Here is a 13,261-nt window from a genome sequence, read left to right as displayed (position 1 = left end):
TCCGAATTTAAGGCTGGTAGTTTCCAGACGAGTCAGTAGAATTTCCATGTCTTCTCTAGTCTGTGCGAGAAGGGTAGTGTCATCAGCGTATCTCAAGTTGTTTATCACTCGTCCCCAACTTTTATACCTTTATCCTATTCTTCTAAAACAATGCGCATAATGTACTCTATGTAGGCATTGAAGAATAACGGTGACAAGATGCATCCCTGTCGTAACCCGGCCTCGGTCTTAAAGTTTTCTGAAAAGGTGTCATCCACTTAAACAGCCGCAATACCTTCTTAATATAACGTCCTTTAAATATTTATTAGATGCGGCGGCACACCCATTTCAGCAAGTTTTCTCCAGAGGTGTGTCCATATGACCGTTAAATACTCATCGGTTTTAAGATCTTAATTCGGCCCCGTGGAACCGAACGAACCATACCGTAATGCGTTGACATCACGGTGACTGATTCTTTCCCGTTATCTAAAGACTGTACACGATGTATGAGCGCGTCATTTCATTAAAACTGTACAAAACTTCCGGTTCGAATCTAGCGTTAAATTATCAAAAATACCAATCGAATAATGACCGTGAAAATAACTTTCTCTGCTGCGCTCTTTTTCGTGTCATAACAAATTTCACTAAACTTTTATTACAACGGTAGTAGATATCTATACTTAATTAGCGAACCCAAAAGACGTTGTCCTGTGAATGCGTACACAAAAATGCATTCGAGTCAATCCAGCCGTTTAGTTGCAGTACAGATAAATAACCTAGATACCGCAACGCCATCTGCCGGGCTGATTTGTGAATCTAAACCATCCAGGGAGCCACCCAAATGCATACGAAAAAATTCATTCAAATCGGTCCAGCCGTTTAGGAGGAGTTCAGTGACTTACACACGTACAGTAGAATTACACATGTCGGGTTGAGCTTTTTTTTTTTATTTCCCTTGTAGACAGACGAGCATACAGCCCACCTGATGGTGAGTGGTTACCGTCGCCCATGGACTTCAGCAATGCCAGGGGCAGAGCCAAGCCGCTGCCTACCGAAATAAGAACACAATTAAATAACAGCAGACTAGAAACGCGATGATTTCAGAGATGCGTGCGATAGTCATTCCACCATCATAGACTAACTTCAAATGTCACACGTCATCCACAGATTCACTGACACTTGCCATAAGTCATTGTCTATTGAACGAGTCAATGACTCTACCCATTCTACGAGTCTACCCATAAACAATTACGATCGCAGCGCCATCTTCGATTTCACCCAGGTAATTAACCAGACATTTCCAATCTAATATAACACAGCTATTTCCACTGATGCTCTTATATATAAAGATAACAAGTCTTATAAACTTAACAATAAGTCGTACAAGATAATCTTACAAACAACATGATCGTCGGCGGTACAGCCAAGTTATCACAGCCGCGCTGTTTGCCGCTTGGGACTCTTTAAGCCTCATTTGAGGAAGAAAACGCTGAAATGACCGTGTCAAACCTAAAAGCCCATTTCTATGGTTACGCTGTGCTAAAAAAATTGTATCTTTAAAGAAACTGTGAGTGTACAGAATCAGACTGTAGGATCTAGGAACTAAAATAAGCGATATTACATTAATTTATAATTTTGGTAAAAAAAACTTAAAACGTCACATTCCTAACAGTATGCACTAGGCCTAACAAACATGAAGAGACTCACTACATAAATACATCGGGCGTCAATAGTCCATAACACATCTCAATACACTTATACACACTACGCACGTGGCTATATATGGAAAGAGGAAACAGTGAGTATTTTTTTTTAAATAATACGTACCTAGTGTTTTTTTTATTTATTAACATAGAATAATTCGTCGGTCACTAATTAAATTTAGTTTGTTTTATTTAATAAAATTTGCGAAAAAACTTATTTATTAATTGGATTGGATAGTATGTTTTTTATTTATTTTTTATTGCCCTTGTAGGCAGACTAGCATACGGTCCACCAGCTGATGAGTGGTTACCGTCGCCCATGGACTTCAGCAATGCCAGGGGCAGAGCCAAGCCGCTCTCTACAGCTTAATACTCTCCACAAGCCTCGATTGAAAAAGGACATGTCAATATGTTTCTAAAAATTACTTTAGTTCTATTAGTTTATTTGGGAAATTAGTTAACGTGTTAAGTCCGCTGTATTTATACTATTTATTTATTATTAGAAATACGGAGTTTATATATTATTAATATTCTAAACATTTTTTTCTATTCGGTGACCGAAAAACCTCTTTAGGAGAAACATTTATCAATAAAGGTCACGAACCATTGAACACAAACTTAAAAACAATGATTAATTTAACGACACACAGCATTAGCTAGGCCACTTTGCGTATTCTTTTGAAATTTATCTTTGCGATCATAATCTATATATTAATACGTGAAGCAAAAACTTTGTATCCCTTTTTACGAAAATTGCGCGGACGGAGGAGTATGAAATTTTCCACACTTATAGAGAATATAGGGAAGAAATGCACAATGCTAATATTTTTTTAAGATAATGCATTAAAGATACAGTAAATCAATAAAGAAAACCTTACACACACTACATACCATCTATTTGAAGCACACACGTATGCATACTATTTATTGTCAAACTTTTGTTCTTGACGTCTGTGGTCAAATCGAGATTAGATTAAATAGTGTTTTTCTTTATTAATATTTTTTTATAGTGTAGCCTTGGCGAAATTTGTGATTATAGAAATATAAAATACAATTATAATAGTGTACAATCTTACAATTCCAATTAATTATAGTCGAATTTCGACTACTGCGGGACCTCTAGCCATAACAAATTTCTGTCCGGAAAAACATTTCACTCGAAGGAAGAAAGATATTTATAACTAGCGACCCGCCCTCGCTTCGCTTCGGAAACTGTAATTTATTATTGATTTCTCCACTTTTTAATGGATGTTAATATACATATAAACCTTCCTCTTCAATCACTCTATCTATTAAAAAAAACCGCATCAAAATCCGTTGCGTAGTTTTAAAGATTTAAGCATACATAGGGACAGACAGATATAGGGACAGAGAAAGCGACTTTGTTTTACACTATGTAGTGATTAAACCAGTTCATAATCAACACTAGTTGTACGGTTTAATCTCACGTTTTTTATTGTATATGTATATTATTTCGAATGTTTCGATTACTTTACGGTTTCCGCAGCTACGGACGACTGGACCAGTTAATGCAATCGCTTCGTAATTATGGTCTGAATTAATTCAAACACGGATCAACCGATAATTGATAGCAGTACATAACAATAGTTAAAACATAACATAGATACTCTCACGATAAACTTTGGACATAGTATAAAATGAAATCTGATTTCGAGTCAATGTAATTAGTGGTGCTGGAACTTCTGGCCTCTTCCTTAAGTGATTACCGGGGCCCAATTTAAACGCTGGCTCGTACATTAATTAACACATGTGGTCAAAGTTTCAATTTAATGTATCACAGCTGCCTTAATCTTAAAATGCTTTAACTAATTAAACTAACTCATAACTATAGTTTAATTATTATTTTTCTTTTTTCTTCCTACCAATGCTGATAGCCTTGAGAGGCTATTTTAGCTTCGCCCTAACGTGTGTAGGTGAGCTCACGGGGCTCAAACCGGAGTGTTGCTAATACTGACCCTAGCAAGAGCAGTGCTTCGCAGAATCTACCACCGGATCGGAAACGCGACCCACTGAGAAGATCCGGCGAGAAACTCAGTGGGCAAATAGTTTAAATCAACTTACATCTCCACCGAGAAAGCATTGAATCGCAACACACATGCCTTTGATGACAAGTATATGGATGGTCATCATGTGAGCCGAAGATATAGGCAGCGCGTCTTACTAATTTTCTACCAAGTTAGCATTACCATCATCGGCCCACTGCTGTACAGAGACCTATCCTAAGTTTCACCACAATTACCCGTTCTGCACCGCCCCATCCATCGGGTTCGGGCGACTTTTACCGTCTATAGACTCATAAAAATCTGCACTCACATACATTAACGTTTTAACCTTCAAACAAATTCCAATAAAATCGTTCTTAGAAATTCATATCCAAAACCAAACTAAATAACAATTCGTCAATCAAAAAGTCTAATTAATTATCCCAGCACTTCTTTTATCCTAGATCGTTAGGTCGCCCGGAGTCTGGGTCCAGCAGTAATCACTCACGGGCGGACTCTTATTAATTAGTTTTATACTGCTATCAATATTCGACGATCTGAGCGATTTACTTTCGAAGTTACGTAGAACTTTTGGTGAACTTTTACAGCAGGAAATAGGGACGAACACCCTCGCTATATTGAACAGACCACAGATCCTAGTAGGTTTCCGATACGTGATATCGTAGGGGTGGTTTTTTATATACGTGCAACTCACCGACCATCTGATCTGAAGTGATTACCGATCCCTTTTTTCCTACCTATGCTGATAGTCTTGAGAGGCTATTTCAGCTTCGCCCTAGCATTTAGGCGAGCTTACGGGGCTCAAACAGGAGTGATGCAAACACTGGCCCTAGCAAAAGCAGTGCTTCGCAGAATCAACCACCGGATCGGACACTCGACCCACTGAGAAGTTCCGGCAAGAAACTCAGCGGGCTGTGTCTATGGGTTAATTCACTCGTCGAGCCCTTCGCCGCAAGCGACGGGTTCGACGAGGACGGTGACCGGTGCTTGTGGTACCTAAAAGCACCGTTAATGGATCAGGAGGATCCGTAATGACGTGTAAACCGATCTCTTAATTGTTTTATTTGTCTAACGACTACCGCACCCTACGTCGCGACATAAATAGTATTCGAATATCCACCCGTTTAGATCCTCAGAACGCGCTATTATCAGTGACTATACTTGAGACCTTAGAACTTATATCTCAAGGTGGGTGGCGCATTTACGTCATAGATGTCTATGGGCCCTAGTAACCATTTAACACCAGGTGGACTGTGAGTCGTCCACCCATCTAAGCAATAAAAAAAATTTAAAAAAAGTGAAGTATGACAGCCTATTGACAATGGTAATTATACAGGCAAGTTACTTTTAAGCTATTGTGTGATCTCAATTAGAGCTTTTACAACAACCATAATTGAAGACGTTTGTAATTGAATTATATAAATAGTTCTGATAGAAAGCTTAATGGCTCGCATTATCACTAACGGTTTCTCTTATCGAAGTTAACTTGCATATCAGTCTTCTAAAGTGTGTAGCTGTTAAATATAACTTTAACTCGACAGGCCGAAGATAAGACCGATATTTATTATTAACTTCAAGCGATAGTCAGTGGTTCGTCGCCACTGTTAGATACGAGGGATACGCGAGTGAAACACTTGGCTGCTATTAACACACTGTCCTATATTTGTTGTAATACCGCGTATGCGTAGGCACACGCACACATACTTAACAGTTACATACCATTCACCTTGACGTGGATCGTCTGCTAGTCCGTTTACAAAAGCAATAAGACACTCACAGCTTACCTGATCTTAGGCAGTTTCTAAAATTCATAGATAACTTTTGCAAACGAACCCGCAACACTAGCACACATATGAGCGGGGGCAACTACTTACCATTAAGAGGGCCGTTAGCTCGTCTGCCTAATTGCCTACAAAGAAAATAAATTAAAAGCATACAGACAGATAAAGCCGAATTTCGGTTAAATTGCAACGGCTGTACTAAACCGGTTTTTATTATAAGGGGTTTTTACGACGGCCATCGCTCGTACCTCACCGGATCTTCTCAGTGGGTCGCGTTTCCGATCCGGTGGTAGATTCTGCGAAACACTGCTCTTGCTAGGGCCAGTGCTAACAACACTCCGGTTTGAGCCCCGTGAGCTCACCTACATGTTAGGGCGAAGCTGAAATAGCCTCTCAAGGCTATCAGCATAGGTAGGAAAAAAAAGCTCGTAGTAATAGTCAAAGCAAGGCTGTATGGTGTAGAACTATTAGAATATCACCACCCCTCTGACCCTGGGTGTCGTGCAAGGCGACCAAGGTATTCACCAGAGAAAGAGCGGCAGCATTCTCTAAATACTATAATATCAGCGTATTGAGGTCCGCGGGGATCCTCTGGATGCAGACAGCGCAGGACCGATCTTTGTGGCGTGGCTTGGGGGAGGCCTATGTCCAGCTGTGGACGTCTGTGGACTGATTGAATAAAATAGAATAGAATACTGGTAACTAACTCGTATTCGGACAGGCTCTGCGATCTAACCAACTGTCGGGAAGCAATCTCGTATTTCAATTTTAAATCAATCGTTGCACAATTCAAACTTCGACCTGCTTCAAGTTGAATTGAGATCTACGCTCCAAAACCACATAATAATAACCGGTGACTCATAGACTCAGTTAGTAAATAAATAACACTTTGATTTCCTTTCAGAGTCTCGTGCATTATATTTGTCGTACACCTAAATAATTGTCATAAGGAAATATTTAAAGTCCCTGTCCCACTTGAAACGCATAAGTGAATAACTAATTACCGCGTTATGTTGTTTACAACAAAAATGAGGTAAGTACTCACTATCGTTAAGTATAAGGAAATAATTCAATTTCATGCTTCTTTGTGGTGCTGACATACATACACACTGACGTACACTGATTCGATGTATTTAGACGTATTCTTTAATATTTTTTGTCGTTATCGTAACCATATAAGCCATCGGGCTTATTCCATTTAAGTGGTTAACCAAAAAGCGCAACAAACCAAAGCCTACTCCGAAAGACTTTACAAACTTCATTTAAAGAAGTGTAAGACAAGGGTCACGGAACACCGTAGCAGAAATTATGATCTCTCGGGATGCACGGTCTCTAATCGCAACGGTTCAGGTAGTGGAATCAATTTTTCTTCGATGGTGGACAGCACAAAGCACAAGAGAGGATATGCATGTGATTAGGAGATGTATGGAAATGGTAGTCCAAGGTAGAGGGGGAAGAGGTCGACCGAAGAAAGCATTCGCTGTGCCGACCCCACCCAGTGGGATAAGATAGAGACAAAGAAGAAGTTGGAAGAAGAAGGTTCAAAAAATAAATGACAGAATAATCTTAAACATTCATAGAACACTCTCACTTTGACAGACAAAGAGATTAATTAACCTTTCAATAGACCCGTTCGAAAAATCGATAATTTGAAATTATTGTACCAATATACTTAGATATGCATTGAAATATTGGTAATCAACACAGTTAATATTCATTCACGTGAAGAAGTGTGAACTCCGTTTTTTTTTTAAATCTTCTTCATTTTATTGCAAAATGTATGACTTTGATATACAGTACCTACATAACTATTACTATAAGTAGGAATGCGGGCTTTATCGCGAAAAACTATGGGATAATGCGTTATTACTGTTAAACTGTTTGTAACAACATATCTACTGATTTATCGGCAGTGTATATTTTGCGAAGTTAGATTTGTCTACAGTTTGTCCATTACTGCTGCCAATCAAAGGCATCACGAGTATCCACAGAAATTGTTTGTATCAGTTAATGTCCTTCAATTTTATCACCAAAATGTACCTGATATTGATAACCTAGTATCTATTAAAACGCCAATGCTTACTAAGTCTCCAAGAATCACCATTCACTACATTGTAGGCTTTGAATTCGTTAGCTAATATAACACAAGGATCCGCATTGCAATACTGAATTTACCTTAGTCTTTTTTGTTTCAGACTATTAGCTATTTCCTTCTTTTTTATAGCTATCGCATATGTGCAGTCGCAACCAACTGATGGTAAGTTTGTTTAATTGTTGTACACGGTTAAAAGAGTTCCGAGTTCATCTGACCCTAAGTCTAAGGCATTTTTTACCAAGTCCTAAGCAGTACGACGTGTATGGCATCACCAACCATTATACTTAAGGGCAATGATGTTCTGTCCTTGTAACTTATAAATCATACTTCATCTTAAATGATGAGTGGCAGTGCCTTAAATGCTTTAGGCGTTCACTCGTTTATACAAAAAAACAGACAGATACCTATCCTTCTAGCCGGGGTTGAGATTAAGCCAAGACCCACAGACAGAGATACATATATTGTTCTGAGAAGAAACAGCAAAACTTATTTTGTCTGTACTTCAGAGTTCTTTAGAGAAATTCGCGTTGTAAAATTTCCGCAAAATCGCAGTGAAAATATTAACAATCTCCCAATTCCTTAAATCTACCAGTAAGATTTAATATCATATTTCAGGATACGTGCTAGAAAAGGATGTTGGTATAGCCTACAAACTGGTGTATCAAGCACAAAACTGGACTAAAGCTAAGGAATATTGTGAACAAGAAGGCGCTAAATTAGCTGTACCTAAATCTGAGGTAACTTATAAATGGGCTCTTTACGCTACATACGTTACTTCGCAGTGCTCTATCATTAAAAATATCAGGAACATTCACCTTCCGAGGTGTCTCAAGCTCCATGTCTTCAAAGACAATAAAAATCAATAGCTTGACCCCCCACACGTCTGACCACTGCCTATTGTCATTTCCTAACCCAGAGCGCTCTCAGTCGCAGGCATACCTATGTCAAATTGAACTATATAATGTCATAGTCTAAGAGCCCGTGGGCGGCAAGTATGTATTTGACCACACCTAAATTTTTGTACATTGAGACCCTATACCTACCATGCATGAGGTGGGGACTCACTAAGCTCAAAGTGGTGGACGCGCCGAGCGCTCAGGTAAGACTGGTATTGATTTTTGACGAATTTTAAATTAATTAATAATGTTAATTTTAAATGTCCAGCGAAGCGGGCGAGTACGAGTGGTATATAATAAAATTTTAACAATATTATACGTCTGCCATTACTTAAAAACATGAACAATTTAGGTTTAGCACCTTTAGGTATTGCAGGATGGAGAAGCACAGAAAGAAAATATAACAGTTTTGTGTAATTTAAACTTAAATACAAGCTACTAAGGTTGTTTTGAAAACGACGGCTCCCGAAACCTTGAGATAGATTAAATCTTAATAATGTTTTTCAGGAAGAATTCGCTTTAATACAAAAAATAGTTCGACACATGCACTTTCCAAGTGTGGTTAACGCCGAAATCAAACTTATCGCTTGGCTGGGCATCAACAACCTGGAAAATTACAAAGTCTGGAAGAATATCGATGGTATGTTACACAAGTGAAGTGCTTACTAACAACATAAGGCTCCGTTCATAATGCAACTTGAAAACAACGAAAATATCGCAATTGGTATGAGTGTTCAAAAGTTTTAGTCGGAAATGAACTTCTATAAAGGCTATCCTGATATTTTCGCGTAAGGCAAGTTTGGTAGACTTTGTGTATCGGCTTGGGAACATCAGTATGAACAGCTAGCTCTTTGTCTAGCCTTAAATTAAAATGCTTTAACCTTTATTTCTCAATAAAATTGGTTTTTTACTCTTGAATTACACCAATGTGTACACTGCATCATCGTTCGAACAACTTTTTTTTTTATTGCTTAGATGTGTGGACGAGCTCACGGCCCACCTGGCGTTAAGTGGTTATTGGAGCCCATAGACATCTACGACGTAAATGCGCCACCCACCTTGAGATATAAGTTCTAACGTCTCAAGTATAGTAACAACGGCTGCCCCGCCCTACAAACCGAAACGCATTACTGCTTCACGGCAGAAATAGGCAGGCTGGGGTACCTACCCGTGCGGACTCACAAGAAGTCCTACCACCAGTAACAGTAAACATAATTATTAGGACTGTAATCATTTACTCTGTAAAATTGTGATCAGCAATGAAGACATTACATTATGTAAAAGCACCACGTTTTGAATAACACATAATTATACCTCATGATAATTGTTATTGAACTCTAAATAAATATCTATAACTGCAAACAAACAACTTTATTAGCTGCAAGCATGTTTTGTGTGACGAATTTCACTCTTAGAGCTATTTCAACTAAACACGTTCATTATATTATAAAGGTCAAAACATTGAAGACACCGGATTTCACACTTGGACGGGTCAAGATAATGGTCGCGGCTACAGGTAAGGGAAAACGATGAACAAACCCACCCGCTGGATCTGCTCAGCGGGTCGCGATTCCGATCCGGTGGTAGATTCAGCGAATCACTGCTCTTGCTAGGGCTAGTGTTAGCAAGTTCTTTCAGGTTGAGCCCGTGAACTCACCTAGCCGTCCGGGCGTAGTTGGAATAATCTCTTAAGCTACCAGCAAATAGGTGGGGAGAGGGGGGAGAGGGGGGATGAATAAACAGCTCGCCGCGTATGCTTCTTAAAAAAACCACCTTATTTGTGAATTTCCGGCTTTGGAATGAACTCCCCCCCACGGTGTTTTCCGAGATGAGGCTTGCGGAGAGTACTTAATGGTAGGCAGCCACTTGGCTCTGCCCCTGTCATTGCTGACGTCCATGAGCGACGGTGACCACTTACCACCAGGTGGGCCGTGTGTTCGTCTGCCTACAAAGGCAATAATTGTTTTTTTTTTAGAAATGAACAAAGCACAAAACGCCGTGTTTTATTCAAAAAAGATCGCACATCGATCCCGGTGCACACAATATTTTTTTCAGTTTATTTAAAAGTCAAACAAATAAGCTAAGAATAGTACAGCGAAAATTTTATCACCTTGAGATATCAGCTCAAAGCTTCAGTTGTTTTTGTGTATTCGCTGTGCCACCGCTTAAACGGGAACGTATCATCATCATCATATTATAGAAATTGTCAGCACCGCTCCTGCTTGTCGATAGCGACTCACAGTATGTCCTATCAGTAATCTTAATCAAATCCCACTTAAACATAAATGTATTCTTCTTAAGGAAATATTATGTACAATAGACTTTTTTTTTACTGCATAGATGGCTGGACGAGCTCACAGCCCACCTGGTGCTAAATGGTCACCGGAGCTCATAGACACCTATAGCGTAAATGACGCCACCCGCCTTGAGATATGAATTCTAAGATCTCAGTATAGTTACAACGGCTGCCCCGCCCTTCAAACCGAAACGCACTGCTTCACGGCAGAAATGGGCAGGATGGTGGTACCTACCCGTGTGGTACGCCCTACCACCAGTAAAGAGGTTCTACCACCAGTCATGTAGTAGATCTATCAATGTTTTATTTTATAGTGATGACCCAGCAGAGCCTCATTGCGCCGGCATCGATGCCATCAACCCTGGACTAAGAGACTGGTGGTGCCACCGACGACAACCTTACGTATGCCAAAAGACCGTCAATTCAGTTTAGTTTAATGTATGTTTATGAAATAAATTATTTACAAAATAAATATTACTTGTCTTTTTAATTTTTCCGTCGCTGATTCTTGATTTTTCGGGAGTATTTTTTTTATTATTTTGGAACCAGATCAAGACTTTTTCTTTTCCATTAATTCGGAACGACATGGGATTAGGTTCACAAATTAAAGAAAAATAATATTAAAATAATCTCTAAAATCAATAGGACATGTTGTCCGTGTAGGGAAAGGGGAGAAGTGTATGTTGTTTGAGTACAAAAAAACAATAAAATTGATACTACTATAGTATCTCCGCCATCATTAATTTGTTAAGTACCCTGTAAATACTTTGTTTTTATAAGTCGTACAGTACACATTACAAGCTGTTCAGGAATGAAACAAAATGATAAAATTACATTTTTATACATTTATTACTGCTTTTTATTATTTTATTTTATTCGATTAACATTAAGTTCTGCCGCTTATTGCTTATGTTGGTCTTGCGCGCGCGTCTGTCCGTCTTCAAGTTTTGTTCGGTCCCCACTCCGCTTCCGCGTGAACCGCTCGTTTGGGTATCATCGCCTACACAAGCTAAAAAAAAAGATACACAATAAAGAACTACAAGTAAAAAATCTGGCTTGTAACTTAAGGCATTCAGCCACGACTAATCAAAATAAATGTGCTAAGTACACAATGTTCCTTACAACTATCGGATAAAATAATATGATAACGAAAACTAATCTAACTCAAAATGATATGACAATAATTCTACTTAATTAAGTTTCAGTAGCAGAGAATACTCCACCTGACAATAAGCTCCGGTTGGAATCGGTGCAGCCATTTTGGATATTAGGAGGGACAAACACACAAAGTTAATTTAATCAAGTGTAAAAATAACCACATTAATATTGGGAGTGTAACAGCCATTATAATTAAAACAACTTTTCGGCTTAATCTCGCAAATACTTCGCAACTTTCGTTGTCACCGACGGCTGAGACATAGATAAAACACTTAATACTGTTACGCGCTGAGGTTCGGGATAAATAACAATTCTACCGAATCACAAGTTGACAACTGTATTCAACACTTAAAACACTTCACAAACACTTTAAAACACTCAACAAAAACTTTAAAACTTTCAATTCGCTTGTTCCGCTTCACTTCAGGTGATCCGTTCGCTGTTTCGCTTCGAGTAGTTCCGATCACTGACTGCTTGCGTGTTTTTTTTTTTATTCCTACCTATGCTGATAGCTTTGAGAGGCTATTTCAGCTTCGCCCTTACGTGTGTAGGTGAGCTCACGGGGCTCAAACCGGAGTGTTGCTAACACTGACCCTAACAAGAGCAGTGCTTCGCAGAATCTACCACCGGATCGGAATCGCGACCCACTGAGAAGATCCGGCGAGAAACTCAGTGGGCTGTGTCTATGGGTTAATTTACTCGTCGAGCCCTTCGTCGGTAGGCCACGGGTTCGGCGAGGACGATGACCGGTGCTTGAGGTACCTAAAACCACCGTTAATGGATCGGGGGGATCCGTAATTTTTTTTTTTTTTTTTTTTTTTTTTTTTTTTTATTGCTTAGATGGGTGGACGAGCTCACAGCCCACCTGGTGTTAAGTGGTTACTGGAGCCCATAGACATCTACAACGTAAATGCGCCACCCACCTTGAGATATAAGTTCTAAGGTCTCAGTATAGTTACAACGGCTACCCCACCCTTCAAACCGAAACGCATTACTGCTTCACGGCAGAAATAGGCAGGGCGGTGGTACCTACCCGTGCGGACTCACAATAGGTCCTACCACCAGTGATTACGCAAATTATAATTTTGCGGGTTTGATTTTTATTACACGATGTTATTCCTTCACCGTGGAAGTCAATCGTGAACATTTGTTAAGTACGTATTTCATTCGAAAAATTGGTACCCGCCTGCGAGATTCGAACACCGGTGCATCGCAACAACGAATGCACCGAACGTCTTATCCTTTAGGCCACGACGACTTCAATGACGTGTAACGACGTAATGACGTGTTTAGGGCCAAAAACCATGATAATGTACATAAAAAAATTAA

General features: G+C 39.3%; 1 protein-coding gene across 1 annotated transcript; it reads left to right on the top strand.

The window, feature by feature from the left end:
* The first annotated feature begins 1,706 nt into the window (after positions 1-1,706).
* Positions 1,707-11,264, top strand: LOC114250073 (uncharacterized). The gene is made up of 7 exons (XM_028183815.2): positions 1,707-1,777; positions 6,392-6,520; positions 7,683-7,744; positions 8,198-8,319; positions 8,986-9,118; positions 9,931-9,994; positions 11,089-11,264. Exons 2-7 carry the CDS (start codon positions 6,498-6,500, stop codon positions 11,204-11,206), a joined length of 522 nt encoding a protein of 173 aa, XP_028039616.2. The 5' UTR covers positions 1,707-1,777; positions 6,392-6,497; the 3' UTR covers positions 11,207-11,264.
* Positions 11,265-13,261: the final 1,997 nt, after the last annotated feature.

Source organism: Bombyx mandarina, chromosome 18 (assembly GCF_030267445.1).
Source record: "Bombyx mandarina strain Sakado chromosome 18, ASM3026744v2".
NCBI classification, from domain to species: Eukaryota; Metazoa; Arthropoda; class Insecta; order Lepidoptera; family Bombycidae; genus Bombyx; species Bombyx mandarina.
This window is presented reverse-complemented; position numbering and strand designations above follow the sequence as displayed.

Coding starts and splice junctions, on each gene's coding strand:
- LOC114250073 (XM_028183815.2), top strand. CDS start 6,498: ATGTTGTTTACAACAAAAATGAG. Junction 9,119..9,930: donor AGTCTGGAAGAATATCGATG/GTATGTTACACA, acceptor TATATTATAAAG/GTCAAAACATTGAAGACACC. Junction 9,995..11,088: donor GATAATGGTCGCGGCTACAG/GTAAGGGAAAAC, acceptor TTTATTTTATAG/TGATGACCCAGCAGAGCCTC.